The 12,185-nt window shown below is 43.3% G+C and overlaps 1 protein-coding gene across 6 annotated transcripts in view; it reads left to right on the top strand.

Annotated features, from left to right (window-relative positions):
- The window catches only part of PARP8 (poly(ADP-ribose) polymerase family member 8), a 173,379-nt gene that overhangs the window by 122,885 nt on the left and 38,309 nt on the right, over window positions 1-12,185 (top strand). For 4 of the 6 annotated variants that reach the window (XM_081929646.1, XM_081929648.1, XM_081929647.1 and 1 more), the window contains 5 exons: window positions 1,261-1,327; window positions 2,089-2,214; window positions 4,723-5,308; window positions 8,039-8,092; window positions 8,195-8,290. In XM_081929646.1, coding sequence (XP_081785772.1) covers window positions 1,261-1,327; window positions 2,089-2,214; window positions 4,723-5,308; window positions 8,039-8,092; window positions 8,195-8,290 — 929 coding nt within the window. The remainder of the gene's footprint in view (window positions 1-1,260; window positions 1,328-2,088; window positions 2,215-4,722; window positions 5,309-8,038; window positions 8,093-8,194; window positions 8,291-12,185) is intronic. The other 2 variants (XM_081929650.1, XM_081929651.1) reach the window with 1 other exon arrangement.

The raw sequence follows: 12,185 nt of genomic DNA, 5'->3' as shown, positions 1-12,185 counted from the left end.
GCATGTGTAGAGGTTTGGAATCTGATTTCACATACAAGTATAATAAAGCTGCTCCTGTTGTAGCTAATGCCAGTTTCCTAAAAGCGTATGAGTCCTGCTCCACATTACATAAGGTGCAAATATTCGCCCTCTTTCCTCAGCTGGTTTCTTAAGAAGTAATAACCTATTTAAGATTTTTCCCCTGCTCCTCTTTGAGCCCTCTTGAAAATCCAGGGATTCTGACAACACTATTGCTGGACTGCCATGGCCTCCTCTTTTCTGCAATTCATCTGGTAATTTTCCAGATTTTGTTTTGTTTTGCTTTGCTTTTCAGAAAGCCTGATCATCCACCATCCCTGCCCTTTCTCTAAGGGTACTTTTCACCCATCTTGGATTTTTTTTTTTTTGAAGTTGTTGACCCATTGGGAGAGTTTAGAGTATGAGCATCCCTATTTCAGAACTGACAGGCAAATTATAAACTAGGCCCATGCCTCTCTGAAGTTTTGTGTACTGATCACAATTTGGTGGGCTTAAGAGCCCTTCCCAATACCACAGAAATCCCTTTCCATCTTCAAATAGCCTGGTGAAGAGAGTGGCCCTGGGAAGGGCAGCTGATGCTTTGTGGGCATGAAGACCTGTGGAAATTGTCATTTCCCAGGGCTCCTAAGGAAAATATCTTGTTATGTCCAGGTTGGTGTTTCTGCAGCATCCAAATGTCTGGCCAAAACCACCACAGCAGTCTTTCTGATTGACTCCAGTACTGCTGGGTAGGTTTTACAGAAAGGGAATCTGAGTGGGGGAATGTGCTGGGGGTTGGAGGCGAGAAGCCTCCAGCTGTGTTGTGTTTTTGAGAATGTGACATAACCTGAAGCGTTACATGGGCCCAAGATTGAAACAAGCTAATTCAGAACCTATCTCAACAGAGTCCAAATCCCCTTGCTTTTAGCAATGCCATTCCAAATTGAACCCAGTTAAGCTTACTCGTGGCTATCCCTGATGCTGTCTGGCATGGCCTCTGCTAGGCATCATAGCCTCTACCAACACAGAACCTGTGGGGAAGGTCCTTTCCATTGATATGCAGGAAACTCACAATCTTCCACGAGTCTCAGTGTCCCAAAACCTTTTCTCTGTTCAGCTCTTCTACAGTCTTGTGATCTTTGCTTGTACACAATTTTGATCAAACGTAATGGGGATTGGGCTCTAATACTCCACTATAGTAATGGTAGGCTTTGGAATATGTGAGCTTCTCTCAGTTTTTCAATGATATCTTCTGTCCTACAGTGCCCACCGTTGATGTATTTCAGATCTCTACTAAGGAAAGATTTGGACTGGGGCATCAGCTGAAGAAGTGAGTTCTGCTAAAACTAAATCCCATATTGTGTGTGTTTTTGTTGCAACGTATTGTGTCTGGCTGTTTTTGGACTGATGTAGTCTGAATTAATAACAGCATTGCCATGGGCACCTGTTTTTTAAGGATCCAAAGAAAGACAGATCAAGGTCTATCATGTCATACCTTTATTGATATAGTCCAGGCTTCCTCAATCTGGCTCATTCTAGATGTTGTTGCCCCCAGCTAGCATGATCAATGGTCAGGGATGATGGAAATTGTAGTCCAACAGTATCTGGAACACAACCAGTTGAGGAAAGCAGAGTGTAGATATTCCTTCACACATTGCAGCAGGGGTGACTGACAAGTAACCCTTCCAGATGTTGTTGGATTCCACCTCCCATCAGCATATTCAGTAGTCAGGGAGGATGGGAGTTGTGGTCCAACCACAGCTGGAGTGCCACAGGTTCCCCATCCCTGCTTTACAGGGTTGTCATTGGTTGTACAACAGTAGCCAATCCCAGCTGGAGAAGCTGGCTGGAAGCCACACCCTGCCTCAAGGCTGATACAACTAAAAAACTTTTCGTAGCTTCATCACTTCTCTCAATGGCGTGTTTAAGGATGGCTATCTCTATATATGTCTTGTATGTAAGAAACATCCAGTGAGTTAAATTAGAAAGAGTAAATCTTCAGGGTTAGATTGGGGGAAAGGGACCCTTTTGAGTCTTATGTATGTGTGCAGATGCACATCAAAGATTTGTCTCTGTGTTTTCAACTTTCAGAATCATGCAAACGTTTGTCACGCAACAATGGAAAAATGGCAAAGAGAAATCAAACAGTACGCACAACAAAAAAATGTCAGAGAAGAAGGTGAAATCTCCTCTGCACATCTTTTCTACGCTGCGCAGGTAGGCACAAGTGATCATGGAACAGCACGGTGCTATCCTACTAGAAGATTGAATAAAGTCTTTCAGGTTCCTTAAGAGAGAGGTTCATTCAGATCATTGCAAACATACTTTCCATGTATGAGGGGACCACAATGTCATACCAGTGAGATCCCCTCCCCTAATTCTTGATGTGTGCATCTGACCAAGCCCCTACTAGATGTGCGTTTGGCAGCAATGCAATTTGGGCAAGGCCATTTTCACATTTTGATGTTCCTGTGAAGGGGTCCCCCATGCAAGGGAGAATCCTGGGCTAATCAGGATTCCTGCTAGATTTTGTGTATACAATACTTCAGTGCCCTACTGAGCAGGAGGTGGGGCAAATCACATAAACTGAGTTCAGAAGGTTGTGGTTTTCTCAGACTTTTCACACAATAAGTTCTTTAGGTCCCCATTGCACAATCTCTTTCATCCCACTTCCTGTAAGGGCTTCAGCTGTGCCTTGTTGAGTTCTATTAACAGCAACTATTGAGGGGGTGAACACTGCAGAGTGCAAAAATGCTAAATATGATTTTCAGCTCCTGCTGCTAAGTGCCTACCATAAGGAGTGCTGCAGATCTGCTTGACCAGCTCTGGGGGGAAATTCACACAGGTGTGATATAATAATTAAGGCTTTACACTCCAATGTGTGTGTGTGTGTGTGTGTAAAACAGAGAACCATTATAACAACAAAAATCGAAATACGAAAAACAAAACCTTAAAATAGGCATGTAGAATGAGTAGTTTCACATGAGTTAAAATAACAAAAGTACAAGTAAAGACTTTCAACGATATCAGATCATCAAGTATAGTTCCAGATTTGCCAGGCTTGTGACACGGGTTGTCTTGAATATGATGATTCCACAGTATATGTCATAAAGAAGTGCTAAATCATATAAGAAAATGTCTGGAGGTCCTTATTGCAATTTCAAATTATATGTCATCTTCTCCATTAGATTATTTGCATTATTGTGTTAAGTGCCTTGTTCACTGTCTTGTGGGTGATTTGAACGACTCAGATCTTAACATGTTTTCTGCTGGTGGAATCATCCCTTGAGCAGAGTTGGATTGCTCCTACTAGCGGGAGAGATAACATACATCAATTCCCTCTATCTCCACAGCACTTTCTATACCCCCTGCAAATCTCTTTCTGGTGGCTTCCAAAGATTCTCCAGAGCAGGAACAGTTCAGCTGCCTTAAGGGACTAAGGGGGATTCCAAAAAAATTGTCATCCCAAATTTTGCAGGTGGAATCCACTGTTAGGTCTCAATTCCATCACCCATGCATGGGAAGAACCCTTCTGTACATAGGTACCTAGTTGAAATCGATGCCATTATTTCTTTAGCATACCTTAGAAAGGATGGGAGGGAGATTGGCTTACATCAGTTCACCAACCTGTTGCTCTCCAGATGTTTTCAACTACAACTCCCATCAGCCCCTGCCAGGTTGGCAAAGGCTGAGCTAAATTATTTAATAAATTAACTAGTTAGATTCAAAGGTTGGCATTAATTGATTAAATATTTTTGGTGGACTAAAAAGCTGTCTGTGATTAATTAAGCAATGTAGCTTCTTTCAAAGATACTGTTTTTAATTTTGGTAGATATACCAAAAGCTGCAGAAGACAATTGTCTCTGAACGCTCTCAAGTACATGATGATGGCCAACCATTCTGTATAGTTTATTTGTCCTTAATACAGTATCTAATTATGAGAAACATTGGCTAGTTTACTCAGCGTAGATTCATTGAAATTAATGAGTCTAACTTATTCAAGCTCATTAATTTCAGCGGTTTTACTCTGAGTAAATACCACGCGTGAATACCACGCGTACTATCTCCCTCTAATTTCAGCAATTTCAGTGGTACTCTGAGTGAATACCATGCGTACTATCTCCCTCTAATTTCAGCAATTTCATTTGGTTAACCTGTAAACCAGTGGTGGCCAAACTCGGCCCTCCAGTTGTTTTGGGACTACAATTCCCACCATCCCTGACCACTGGTTCTGTTAGCTAGGGATGATGGGAGTTGTAGTCTCAAAACATCTGGAGGGCCGATTTGGACACCACTGCTGTAAACCAACCTTCTATGAATTTGTCAGTATTTTCTTAAAGCTATGTAAGCTACTAGTCCTTAGCACATTCTGTGAAACTGAATTTCACAAGTTAGTCAGTCATTGTGTGAAGAAGTGTTGGGGTTGTGCCTCTCCTGAAGCTTCATTTAAGAGCAGATGTTATCCAGTAATAGTCTTAATTGCTCATGCTGTGAAGTAAACTTGGATGTATACACTCTACTACTCAATTGTGGCCCTCCCCTGTTTGGAGCTTGGCTTGACGGTTTGTTGACAGGCATTCACAAGAAGAAGGAGCTGGGGAAAGAATAAGAGGGTTCACTTCCAGGTCAAGACAAGAACTGAGACCTGAACAAAAGCAAGATGTTGTTGGTATTTCTCATAGCAAGCTGTGCTCCAGTTAATTTTTCTCTCTGCCTGTTTTCAAGGTCGCCGAGTTATCCTCCACCAGGCTGTGGGAAAAACAAATCAAAACTGAAACCCGAACAAGATGGCATCTCAAAAACCCACAAGTTGTTGAGAAGGACTTGTTCTAGCACAGTTAAGGCTGAGGATGCGTGTGTCACCAAGTCCCACCGAACCTTTGGCCGCTCCTTGTCTAGCGATCCCAGGGCTGAACACACAATGACCATTAAATCGCACAAACTCTTGAACCACTCGTGCTCAGCAGCCATCAAGCAGGACGAGTGTGGCACTTTGAAGCCCCACAAGTTGCTCAGTAGACCATGCTCTGGGGATACTCGATGTGAGCACAACAGTACTTTGAAGCCCCACAAACTTTTGAGCAGGTCTTACTCCAGTAACCTTAGGATGGATGAATTAGACGGGCTGAAGAACCACAAGTTGCTCAGCAAGACTTATTCTGGTGTCCCCAAGTCTTCTAAAATGGATCTTTTCAAAGAACCCACCATAGCAGAGGGCAGGAGGCTCTCTCTTACCTCAGGGCTTATTGGTATCTTAACACCATCTTCATCATCCCCATCACAATCTGCTGTGCGTAACCAGTTTTGTTCTGTGGGTTTTCTTTTTTTCTTCTCCACATATTTCTGGGTGTGGGGGGTAGGGAGTTAAACATACAATACATGCAGAAGTGGAAACAGAGTTTTGGTAAACTGCATGAATTTGTACCTTTGTTCATATACGTGTTGTCACACAGTCCATTTTTGACCATTTTCTACTTAAGTCAGTGGAACTTGTCCAGCTTGAATATATGTTATTGCCTTAGAAAACATTTCAGCTTCCACTCACACTGGTGAACCTTTCTGATTTGATCTGTCCCCTTGGGACTTACTATCAACAAATGTATTGCATGATATTTTGCCATGTTAACATTTCTGTGACTAAAAGAATGGGCCTTGTGATCTTGCAACAGAAGGCAACCATTAACCATGATACTTTGTGCCAATCCTGCTGGAAAATCATGTCTGAACGGTATATATTTAATCCATATCAAGAAGATAAGAAGATATATAGAGATATTTATTTAGTTTCCAGCACATTTTGATACTATATCAATATTTAGTAGTGATAATATAGCCAGGCTTCATACTGTAAATTCTGTGAATATCTCCCAAGGAAGTATTGAATCATGTCTAAAAAAATACCACAAAATATTATGAGGCATCTCTAGGTATAATGACGGCACGGTCTGTTTTTCAACAAGGATTAGGAAAATGATCATGGAAGTAATTCTGCCATGACTTTATTATTTTGAGTGCTGGTACAGATATTTAAAATATTATTCATGCAGACAGCAGTTATTTGTTCTGGGAAAATCATGTGAAGAGAATGAAACGTATGAGATTCTCTCCGCCTCACCATATTGGTATTCCTGCTGTTGCAAATTCATGGATAAAGTACAGTAATTAATTTTTAGAATACTACTTTTGATGATAGTTTAGCCTTTGGAGAAAGGACTTGTTGCACAATATAGCAGTCACAACCCAATAAAGTAGGTGTCACCAGAGAGGTAAATTTGTGCTCCAGGTTCCACAATGGCTGTGTTAAGAGATCATGAGGGAAAAATGGTTTATATGTGATGGGAATGAGCTTACGTAAGCTTCCATTTCCCCCCTCCATCTTTAGCATGGATGGAAGGAGGAGACTGGAAATTGTCACCTCTGGCTTTGATTAACAGCACTAGCATAGCATCTGAAACTGAAACTATGCTTAATATAAGTATAGCTGCACATCCCATGATTAAAAGTTAGATTGTTTCAAAGATTAACCGTAGTTTCTTGGATTCAGGTGACATGCCAATCTGTGGTTAATCAAAACTGAAAGAGCTTCTGAGCTCTTCCTGGTGTTTTTGCCAGAGATGGAAATTGGGGGGCGGGGGTAGCCCCAGAGGAAGCTAGGCTCAGTCATGTCATGATAAGCAATATGGGCACAGTGCCATGAAGCTTCCATGGGTTGACCTTGGGCCGCTCATGATCTCTTTCTGCCTAACCTCCCTGATATGGTGATTGTAATCATAAAATTGGTGGGTGTCAGGAAGCAGGCACATACGTTATCCTGAGATCTTCAGAGGAATATTGGGATATAAGTCAAAGCTTTTATATTCCCCATTGTGAAGGGAGGGAAGAAGGGAAGGGAGACTCATTTTCATCACATTGTACTGTGGTTTAGCGGATGTCCGATCAAGGCTACTGGTTCATCTCACCCAGTATGGTTTCACTCTGGAGGTAGCATCACTCCCAAGATCTCAGGCAAAACTCTTACCCAGTCCTACCCTCTTAGCCAGAGTTGATGATGATTAAATCGGTAACCTTTTGCTTTCACAACATGTGCAGTTCAGCAGCAGATGTTCATACAACACCCTTTCTGATCTCTGTAGTCAATATGGAAAGTGGTATGGGAAGCCCAGCTCCGATCAGCATTGGCCTCGCTCAGGATCTGGTTATGGATGCGTAGAAGTGCAGTGTTAAAAGGACACATGTTTGCCTTTTTTTTTAAAGAATGGTGTCCAGTTTCCTTTGGTAGAACATAGAACGATATTTAGGTACAGGTGCAGGTCTTTCAAAAAGGAGGGCCAAACAAGATGCAGTGCCATGCACACAGCTGGCAAATTGCATGAATGGCTTATTTGAATGGCTTTCAATTCAGGCTATGACTCAGGCATGTGGTTAAGGTGGGGAGTCCTTCAGGCCACCTACCCTGCTTTGTCCCCTCCTTGAATACGGTATTTTTGCCCAGCTAGAATATGTCTTGGAGTTCCAATAATGCTTCTTGTTTGCCTCAATGGAGGATACAGATGGGTGTGTGTACAGATACTAGCCTATTCCATGAAAATACAATTCACATTTGTTGCACCACCCACTTTTGCCACTGACTCCACCCATCACTGGCATATGGTCCCCAAAGGGTTCTGCAGGAGGGAATGTGGCCCTTGGAATGAAAAGTGTTCCCCATCCCTACTTTAAACCTTTGCCTTCCCTCCCAGTCCTGACCTCACCTATTTACTTTTGAAAAGACATTCATGCAGTTTGCTAATTGTGCAAATGGTTTGGCCCCTGTTTTCTTTGTTTGGCCCCAATTTTTGTTGCTGCTGCTGCTGCTAAACATGCTCAAGTGAAAACCATTGGAATAAGACATGGATTTCCCTTAAGTGTGTTCCAGGTGCAAATGTCAACAATTTCATGCTTTATATAATAAAGACCAATGCATCTCCTGTTTCTGAAACTAATGCTTCAGTATACCAGACTTGCTCTAATGCTGCTGCTACTTTTCTCTCTTTTAAAACAGCCAAATTACGGTGCAAAATCCATTCCAATAAGAGACCATGGCTTCCTCGTACAGGTAGGACAAAATGCCTCCTCTGTTTCGGAAAGCTGGAGGACGTGGAGCTGCTTGTTAATTATTTTAAGCAGATTGTATTGTTCTCTTTTTCGTTGTCCTCAGACGATTGAGTTTGCGGAACAGCGGATTCCAGTGCTCAACGAATACTGCGTGGTCTGCGACGAGCCACATGTGTTTCAAAATGGGCCCATGCTGAGGGTATGTTGTTGCTCTTTGAACTGAAACAGCCTCCCCAACTTGCTACCTTCCAGATGTTGTGGACCACAACTCCCACCAGCCACAGCCATTTTCTGTAGCCCAAAACATCTGAAGGTCACCAGGTTGGGGAAAGCTGAATGTAACCATGTGGTGTGTTTTTGTGTGTGTCTGCATGTTCCTTAGTACTTTGGAATAAATAGCTGGTAAAGCACATAGGGGCATTTGTACCTTACGTTCAGTGAGTGTACAATCTGTGCATCTACTTGCTCAATTAGTTGCACTGTATGCTCATGCAGTTCATTTATTTATATTTATTTATTTAAAATGGACCCCCCCCATAGAATACCAAGGCAGTGTACAACAAATTGTGTGTTGGCTCCCTGTGCCAACTGGAAAAGCCTCTAAACCTCTGTAAACCCTTGAAAAACCCTTTAAAAAACCAGCAGCACTTTCCAAATTCCATCAGACTCCACCGCAACTGATTCTTCCAAACCTCCTTGCTCAACTCAAGCTCTCCTCGGGCCTCAACAGTCAGTGCTAGGGCTTCTGGGATTGCACTTTCAAAGGCTCGCAGGATTGCTAGGCACTGGTTTTGTGCCTTTTGTGCCATTTCTGGGCTCTCTTAGGGACATCTTTGCCATTTTTAAAGTCGCTTCTAAGTTCGGCGCAATGCGCTCATGTGTGATCGTGTGTCAGTTGGATGCACATGTATGTAAGCAAATAAACCATTCACTTCTTTCACTTCAGATTTCAGAGATGAAATGAAAGAAATGTGCGAATGGGCCTGTGTGATGTCCTTCGTCCAGCAGTGCAGCCAGAACTCTTCAGGGGCCTTTGGTCTTGGCACTCGGCTGGTTCTTTCTGAAATGTGACTGGGAGCCAGGATTGTGGCCTAGGGCAGTTGTAGTCCATCTATAAAATGCTCTTGTCATAAAAAATTGGTTTGCTGATACCTTCCGGTGTTGTCCTCTGTCATTGTGCAGATAGATGCTCTTAAAGCAAAACAGCTAGAAGGTCAAATGTTACCCATTTGCCTTTGGAACTAACATATACTATTTTATTTCTATTAGAGCATTTATATGTACACCCATCTTCTGGTGTAAATACATCACTCAAGGGGCTTACAGCATATAGGCCATGGTGCTGTTGTGGTTAAGAGTCAGACTAGGCTCAATTCCTCACCCATCCATGAAGCTAACTGGGCCAGTGAGTGTCCTTCAGACTAACCTACCTCACAGGGTTGTTGCTATGAGGATGAAACGTGGAGGGGAAGACCCATGGAGGCCACCGTGAGCTTCTTACAAGAAAGGAGGGGATAGAAATGTAATAAATAAACAAAAGCGTAAAATCACACAAAAAGCTCACCAAAGGGCAGGGTCAGCAGTTTAAACATATGCCTAATTCATTTTTAAAAAGCTTGGATTTTTTTTTTTAAGGTTTTCAACAAGCAGTGAAAAACAGTGAGGAAGCTGAGCCTACGGTGTTTCACAAGGCAAAGTGTTTCACAAGGCAAAAAGGCACCCTCTCTTTTCCTACCCAGCCAGACACAGAAAAACAGCAACAGCTGAGATTGTTAGGCAAAGTTAACTCAAAGACAGAAGTGAGGGGGGAGAGAGAAAGATATTTGAGTGGAAAGGAGGCAGACATAAGCAGCCAAGTGGACTTGCATATACTGACCATCACTGCCCAGAGAAAATGGTGGCTACATCCAGGTTTGGGCATTGGGAGAAGGCCTCTGTGCCAGTGCAATGTGGCACAAGAACTGAGCCATCGGAGCCATTTGACTGCAAATCAGCAGTGGTGGAAAGGAACATTACTGTACACAGTCTGTTTTGGCTCTTGGGACACCCCTTTCCTTTCCAGCTTGTGTCTGGCTAAAAAGCATCCTCTGGAAGGCAGGATGTGTGTTTGTTCTTTTCAGGCTTCCACAGGCACCTGGTTGGCCACTGTGAGAACAGGATGCTGTACTACATGGGCCGTTGGCCTGATCCAACAGGCTCTTCTTATGTGTATTCGTTTTGTGACTGTTGCGTGACTGGAATGTAACCTTAAGCACCGCCGCATCCATGGCTCTGCCTACTCTGGCATTTGGCTCTGGTATGTGGCCCCCAGAAGGTTTTCCATAATGGAATGTGGCCCTCGGACTGAAAAAGGTTTTCCCCACCCTTCAGCTAGCTACCCTAGAGAGCCAGAGTGGTATAGTGGTTAAGAGCGATGGACTTGTAATCTGGTGAACCAGGTTCGATTCCCCGCTCCTCCACATGCAGCTGCTGGGTGACCTTGGGCCAGTCACACTTCTCTGAAGTCTCTCAGCCTCATTCACCTCACAGAGTGTTTGTTGTGGGGGAGGAAGGGAAAGGAGAATGCTAGCTGCTTTGAGACTCCTTCAGATGATAAAGCGGGATATCAAATCCAAACTCCTCGTCTTCTTCTATACACTAACCCCGCACGGACTCTGCTGGTCTTCACAGCTAGATGACTGGCAACCTCTCCTTGGTCCTTGACCACCAAAATCTGCTGGGGGCGGGTTGCTGACAACATTGACCTGGGTTTCCATTCCCCTTTGCACTCAGGACAGCCAGAGTAACTTGAGGCTGTTTGCTAAAGAACTTGCATGGGTAGCAAGTCGAAGGGAGGCAGAACCTTCCACTGAAAAAGAGCAGACTGACACTGAGCATTATATCCAGGGTGGATTTCTTACTGTGCCCCCACCCACTCAGCACTGCACCCCACACCACCACAAAAACCCTCCATCTCTATTCAGGCAGAGCTGCCGGGATATTTTCATTTCATTTTCTGCCCGTTAGGCATGGCTCTTTGAGGGGGAACCTCAGGGAGTCAGTATTTCTCATTCAGCTGCTTAGCACATAGCAAAGAGAGCGCTGGCCTCGGCTGCCTTCTCCCTTTAGATAAACAGCTTCAAAGGAATCCCAGAATAACAATGAAGGAGATTAAGAATTGACGAGGTGACAATCCACAGCTGGACCTAAGCAAGCATGCAAGCGAGCTAGCAAACAAATGCTATTGGGGAGGAAATTGGCTCCTTGCTTTTCTTTAAACAACAACAACAATGCAGACTTGTGGCAGATTTGAGCTTGGCCAAGCCATTTATTTATTGTTATTTTTTTCTTTCTAAAAAAGGCAAAGGACAAAGGCATCTGATTTGACCTTTAAAAGAGACAAAATGCTAATTGTGGCAATAGAAGTTGATAGGGTTTCCTCTGGACTTGGGAATGCACCAAACCTTGGACTATTCTTTTCATAGAGGGCCCAACTAGGGAAGCCCATCCAGCCACACAGATGTCAACGTGTTTTAGTACTTTTTACTGTTAATTATAAGTAAATGATCCCAGGATTCTTTGAGGGCGTTATGCTTTAAAAGTTCTTAAATATATAGTTTGTATGCAGCCATAGTTAGCCTTCCATCCTCCCATCAAGTGTTAACTTCATAGCTGATAAGAGTATTGGCTCAGGGAGAGCTTACTCTCTTGGGGCAAGATTAGAGGCAGGAAGGGGTGCAGCCAGGATGGGATCCGATTCTCCAGCATTATCCTGATTACATTAGCCCATCTTTGTGTATGCTGCAACAAGGTAGCTCACAACCTGCAGCAAGCTAAATTCTTCAATTGGTTTAAAATAGGGATTCCTCCCCCACCTTCCACTTTGACTTTTGAGAGTTATTCTCCGTTTTCAAGACATTAGATGCTGGCATTCAGGAAATGAAATCTATGATCTGATGCTTGCAGAATGCACACTGCCCTAAATTTATCCTTGGAGGCAGGACATGCAATATCTTATTGTACCAACTTGATTTTCTCTTCAAAAGCAGATCGCATATTTCCCCCATATCTCTTGGGTTTTCAGTAGAGTTAAGCACGCGGCACTCTCTGTTAGA

The sequence above is a fragment of the Podarcis melisellensis genome, assembly GCF_964234715.1.
Source record: "Podarcis melisellensis genome assembly, chromosome: 11".
NCBI lineage: Eukaryota > Metazoa > Chordata > Lepidosauria > Squamata > Lacertidae > Podarcis > Podarcis melisellensis.
This window is presented reverse-complemented; position numbering and strand designations above follow the sequence as displayed.